Here is a 6,000-nt window from a genome sequence, read left to right as displayed (position 1 = left end):
ACCACAGGAAGGGTTGGGGGTAGCACTATTGGAGAGGGGACAGAGGGTGCGAATGTAAGAATGTGAAGAGTGGGATGCGACTTTGGGGGTCGCATGTGTACACAACTGGATCTTTGGGTGAGAGAGAGCTTTCCCTTCAAGCTAATTCAATTAAGGCGACAATAAGCGTCTCTCGTGTGGAGAGCAGAGTTCGGTGCAAGACAGATTCAATCAAAGTTGAAGGAGCACCAGTCCATGAGGATCCCTGGGTGAATGTGTTTGGGGTGGGGTTCGCGGGAGGGAACTAGGTGCTCTTTATACAGCTCGGAGACTCACCATCCCACCCCCCACGCACATTCCTACCCTGAAAGCAGCTTTAAGAAGGTTAATCCTAAAATAGAAAGCGAAAGGAGTTTGAGCTGAAGCAATATAAAGGCTAACTCACTGTAAATGAGTTGAAGGGAGGGGTGTGAGGGTAGGAGAGGTGGGTGGCACTGAGCCAGAAGGCAGGAAGGAGGAGTGAAAGGGGCTAGTTTCCGCCCTAACTCTGGTCCAAACCTGTGCCACGGGACAGAAGAAAGGCAGTCACTTGCCTTAACCAGCGCGCAAGTCCTGGCTGCAACTTGGAGAGAGGATGCGGCAGTTACGTGGTAGGTGCGGGCGCGGGACCACGCTGACCGAGGCAATGGGGATGAATTCCCAATTGGTAGCTCTCACACCCCAGTCGTAGGTTGTAGCCAGAGATGCAGGGTGTGTGTGTGTGTGTGTGTGTGTGTGTGTCTGTCTGTCTGTCTGTCTGTCTGTGTCTGTCTACCTGTCTGTTTAGAATCACAGCATCATAGCTGGAAGTTCAGCAGTCTTCGAATCCATCCCTCCCCTTCCATTTTACAGATGAAGTCATTGAATCAGAGAATTTAAATGACTTGTCCAGGGTCACGCAGTCCAGCCCGTGTCCCTTTTCGAACCCAGATCTCCCAGACTCGAAGTCTAGCACTGTCACAACACACCAGTCTTCCACGACGAACATAATACCGTGGGAGTCTAGACTTCTCAAAATAACTTTGCTGTATTTTAGGCACTACACAAAGCCGAGGACCGGCTTTTTCAAAGCCAAGTTAATAGGGCGACTAGCTTTAAGGAATCTCACAGGATAATGTCTCCAGTGGGAAGAAGCTGGAGTTGAGAATCTTAGGGAGTGAGAGACGGTGCTGGGCGGCGCTATTTCTAGTACCCGAGATTGCCATCTCCACCTGGGCTAATCTCCAGTTTTGAGAGACCTCCGGACTTTAGGGTTCTAGAGACAGAATAGAGAATGAAGAAGGGTGCTTTAGAGGGAGGGAAATTAGACACCCGGGAAGCTGGGAGAAGCAGTTGGGGTGGGGTTGGGTGATGGCCAAGCCGTTTGTGGCAGTGACCCAACCAATGCTCTGTCATGTCCCTGAAGTAGAGTTAAGTTGAGCGGCCCCGCGAAGGTTGCAGGAGGGAGTTCGGGTTTCTGGAGTCTAGGGTGGAGTGCAGACAAAAGGCTTGGGGTTGGCGGTGGGGGGCGGGAAGGAAACGGGCTGAGACTTGAACTTTCCAATTTGATTAGCCTCCCGACACTTGAATTTCTGCCACTTGCTCTTCCTTCTCTCTGCTTTCTCGGCACACAGCCCTTTCACAATTTTAACTGTTGTGTGGGGGGGGGGGGGGATGGGGGGGGGGGGGACGGAGAGCAGAAGAGTGGGTAAGGTGGAGATACATGATATAGAGATAGAGTGAGTGGGGTCTGCCCAGGCTCCCAAAGACAGCCCCCACATCTACAATGCTACTCTGGTTCCATTTCCCACGGATGGACGGCGATTTAAAATTGGCTCTGGAGAAGAATTCAGAATTCAGATATTGCTCCTTATGTTTGCAATTTGGGCAGCTAGGTGGCGCAGTGAATAGAGTGCCGGGCCTAGAGTCAGGCAAACTCATCTTCCTGAGTTCAAATTGGACCACAGACTTTAGCCTGACAGGTCTTCCCGGAGAGGCAAGCAGAGTCCCCGGGAGGAGAAGCAGACTTCCAAAACAAACACACACAGAGGACGAACTAGTCGATCTCAGTGTTTTCTGAGGTCCTGTTATGTGCCCAGTACGGTGTTAGGAATTGTGACCCATCTAGAGAAATATTCAATGAGGTCTCTGCCCTCAAAAGCCTTGGAATGCTGAAACAAAGAAGAATAAATCATCAAGTACCGAATGGTGAAATTGCACACCCAGAAATGTAGCTAAAGTTGAAAAAAGGGAAAGATCACTTTGCTTTGAAGGATGGGCTGAGAAGACTGGGGAAAGCATTGTGAGTGGGAATAAGCAGAAACAAATTCGTAGACCATTGGAAAACAAGACATAAGAGGCAAACATTAAGGTGACCCACTTAACTGGATTTAGGATTAGCACTTTGGAGTCATAGGAGACAAGGTAGTTGAGGTACAGTGAGCCCAGATGCAAAGGACCTTACATTTGGGTTGGAAAGGCTAAGATTTCCCCAGATAGGCAGCATGGAGCCACTGGGTTTGAAAACTTGGAACGTGGGTGATCTGGTGAAGGGCTAGTTTTAGAAAAATTAGTCTGCCTGTATAGATGGGAAGGAGGCTAACGCAGCAAACCTTGCATGAAGTGATTAGGGCATGAACTAGCTGACCACTGTGGGAATATAAGGAAAGGGGTGACTCTTAGACATTTTGGAATAAGAAAGAACAGGATTAAGCAACAGATTAGATGTGAGGAGAAATGACTCCAAGATTTCGAATCTAGGAGACTAAAAGATAAAATTAGGAGAGTTGGGAGGGGAAAACAATTTTTTCCTTTGTTTGTTCTGTGGAGGAGATGAGGAGTTTGGTCAGGGATAGGTTGAATCTAAAGTAAAGTTGGGACATAACGGGAAGGTACAAAGACTATGGTTCAGGGCGAGGTCAGAGTTCAAGACAAGTGTTTCCTGTTGTTCCAGGCTCGGACATTTCATTTTCCTTTTATGTTTCCAATTTTGGTTTCCTTTCTTGTTTACCATGAGGAAACAATGACTGGACCCAGGGAACTGGGATACTACACCCTCTTGCTGTCCTATACCTAGACACATAGCTTGGACCAGGTTCAGTCCTATGGAGCTTGCTTCTAATGAAGCAAGCTTTTTTATTGCTGTTTGACTTTTAAACCCCAACCCCAGGGCAAGACAACAAAGCAACAAGTATTTATTAAGAGCTAACTATGTTCCAAGCATTTTGCTAAGCTCCAAAGATACAGAAGTAAATAAAAAAGAGAGTCTCTGTATTCAAGCAGCTTACATTCTGTTAGAGGAAAACAATACCAAAAAAAGGAGGAGGTAAAAAGTTGGGGAGAGTGAGATGAAAGTATTCAGGCAAGGAATGGTGTTGAAGTCAGAGAAGTCAGAAGCACTAGTTGTGTGACCCTGGGCAAGTCACTTAACCCTAATTGCCTAAAAAAAATAAATAACTAAATAAATAAATAAATAAAAGTCAGAAGCATAGCTTGGGAGGGACACCAAGCTGGCCAGCCTGGACCCTTCCCAAAAATGGAGCCTCTAGGGAGAACTCACTAATAAGAGCTAGGCCAACCAATGACTGGAAGCAGGCCCCAAAGCTCTTGTGGCATCAGGAGGGACGGTTCTGAGCATGCTCTACGGGAACATTTCTAATCATTTTTTGTCTTAACTTCTACAACACCTCTGGCATGTTCTCACCTCTCATTTAAACTTGTCATAATTTCCTGGTTGGGCTCCCTTGCTTCCAGTATCCTCCACACAGTTACCCAATTTGTATTCCTAGAAACCTGCTCTGACTATATCACCCCTGAACCCTACTCAAATTTTTTTTCAATGACTACCTATTGCTCTTAGGATAAAATACAAAATATCCAACCTGGTATTTGAGGTCCTCAACACTCTGGCTCCCATCTATCTTTCCAATCTTATTTTATATTTTTCCTTTCCACATCTTCTTAGTTCTGCTCAAACTGGTCTGCTACCTGCTCCTCATATTAAAGACCATCTCCTCCCCCACCCTGAGGCAATTGGACTTGCCCAGTGACTTGCCCAGGGTCACACTGCTAGTAAGTGTCAACTGTCTAGTCTGAGACTGAATTTGAACTCAGGTCCTCCTGAGTCCTAGCTGTCTTCTAAAGACCATCTTTTGCCTCCATGTCTTTGTGTGGAAGAGCTCAGGAGTCACTTCCTACATGAGACCTTTCCTGATTTCCCTAGCTATGAGCACTTGCTTTCTCTCTTTGAAATTACTTTCTATCCTCTTGTATCTACTTTGTGTTTACTTCATCAGATCATAGATTTAAAGCTAGAAGGGACCTTAGAGATCATTGAGTTCAACCCCATCATTTTACAGATGAGGACACTGAGGCCCATAAAGGTTAAATGAACTGCCAAGAGTCATACAAGTAGTTAAATGACTAAGGCAACATAAGAACCCACATCTTCCTACCCCCAAATCCATCACTCTATTACCTATTGCGCTGTGTACATTCTGTGTCCCCTAGCCTAGTAGAATATAAATAAGCTTCTTTTTTTAATTATTTATTTTTAGTTTTCAACATTTACTTCCACAAGATTTTGAGTTCCAAATTTTCACCCCATCTCACCCCTCCCCCCACCCCAAGATGGCATGCATTCTGAATACCCCTTCCCCTATTCTGCTTTCCCTGCTATCTCACCCCCCTTCACCTTCTATTTTCCTGTAGGGCAGGATAGATTTCTGTACCCCATTTCCTGTATTTCTTATTTCCCAGTTGCATGTGAAAACATTTTTTAAACGTGTTTTTTTAGACTTTAGGTTCCAAATTTTCTCCCTTCCTCCCTCCCCACCCACCCTCGTTGAAAAGGCAAGCAACTCAATATAGGCTATACTTGTGTAAATAAGCTTCTTGAGAGAAGGTCTTTCATCTTTGTTTTTATGTCCCTAGCACCTGGCAAAGTGCCTTGAGCATAGTAGGTGCTTCATAAATGTTTGTGGAATCAAATTCTATTGAAGATTTTTTGCAATTGGGGAGGGGTTGTTAATGTGTGTAAGATCAGCAGTTCAGAGATGAGGTAACAGCTAAGGAACTATAAGGGATCAAAGTTGGGAAATACAAAGGGAAGTATTTTTCTTGCCTATGAGGGCTATGTCTTCTGATCTATACCTCATTTGTTTTTCTCTTATAACTTAGATACATCCCAGATCTATAACTTTTTTAAATCACCTGACCATCAGCCTTCCAACTTTCTAAACCACAGTTTGCCTTTCACATCCAGTTTTCAGTCATCTTCTATTTGCCTCCTAATAGTCACCTTGCCTTATCTTCCCCATCTCTAATCCATCGTCTCTACAAGCTGTCAAAGTAGTATCTTTTTTTATTCAACATTATTTCTGTTGCATCATTTATACAATTACATATAATTTCAATGCATCCACTGTGCATTTTTTTTTCTTTTTTTGTGTGTATTTTTTATTCATTTTCCAATGAATGGTGTGTTGGTGTCTGTGACACAGAATGGAAGAGAAACTGAACTGCAATAAATATAGACTTTTTTTTCATCTCCACTGACCACTGAACAGAACTTCAGGTGCATCCAACCACAGACAAACATTAACTGGTCATGAGAAATCTGTATAGGTGGATCGAGAACATTTGTTACTCCCAAAAATATCTGGAGAGGAAAAATGGAGGGTTGGCATTGAGAAAAAAATTGGGACAGTTAAGTGAGTATTGTCTGAAAGTTGGCATTCATCCATGGATTTAAAAATATATCAAAATAAGAAAGACTGTAAATTAAAAAAAACCAGAAAATACTGTTTTCATAAAGATCTGATTGCCTTGGCACAGGCTCTATGGGCAAAAACAAACACAGCACTCCCAAATCCTATTACAGAAGAAAAGTGACTTTGATACATCAGTGGAGTGAATCTAACAGCAGCTCAGATACAAAAGATGTGCAGTATTTTCAGATATCTATCTTAAAATCTAGGACTTATTTGTAAAGTTGACTAAAGG

General features: G+C 43.9%; 1 protein-coding gene across 4 annotated transcripts in view; it reads left to right on the top strand.

The window, feature by feature from the left end:
* Positions 1-6,000, top strand: part of CIITA (class II major histocompatibility complex transactivator) — an 83,143-nt gene that overhangs the window by 31,443 nt on the left and 45,700 nt on the right. The window contains exon 1 of one of the 4 annotated variants that reach the window (XM_027839181.1): positions 463-629. The exons of the other annotated variants lie outside the window; for them this stretch is intronic. Within the exon in view, the coding sequence (XP_027694982.1) occupies positions 614-629 (16 nt within the window). The 5' untranslated portion in view covers positions 463-613. Of the gene's footprint in view, positions 1-462; positions 630-6,000 lie in introns of those variants that run through there. 4 annotated transcript variants of the gene reach the window in all.

Source organism: Vombatus ursinus, unplaced genomic scaffold (genome assembly GCF_900497805.2).
Source record: "Vombatus ursinus unplaced genomic scaffold, bare-nosed wombat genome assembly UNPS02014832.1, whole genome shotgun sequence".
In the NCBI taxonomy this organism is placed as follows: Eukaryota; Metazoa; Chordata; class Mammalia; order Diprotodontia; family Vombatidae; genus Vombatus; species Vombatus ursinus.
The sequence above is the reverse complement of the archived record's forward strand: the minus strand, read 5'-3'. Positions and strand labels throughout refer to the sequence as shown.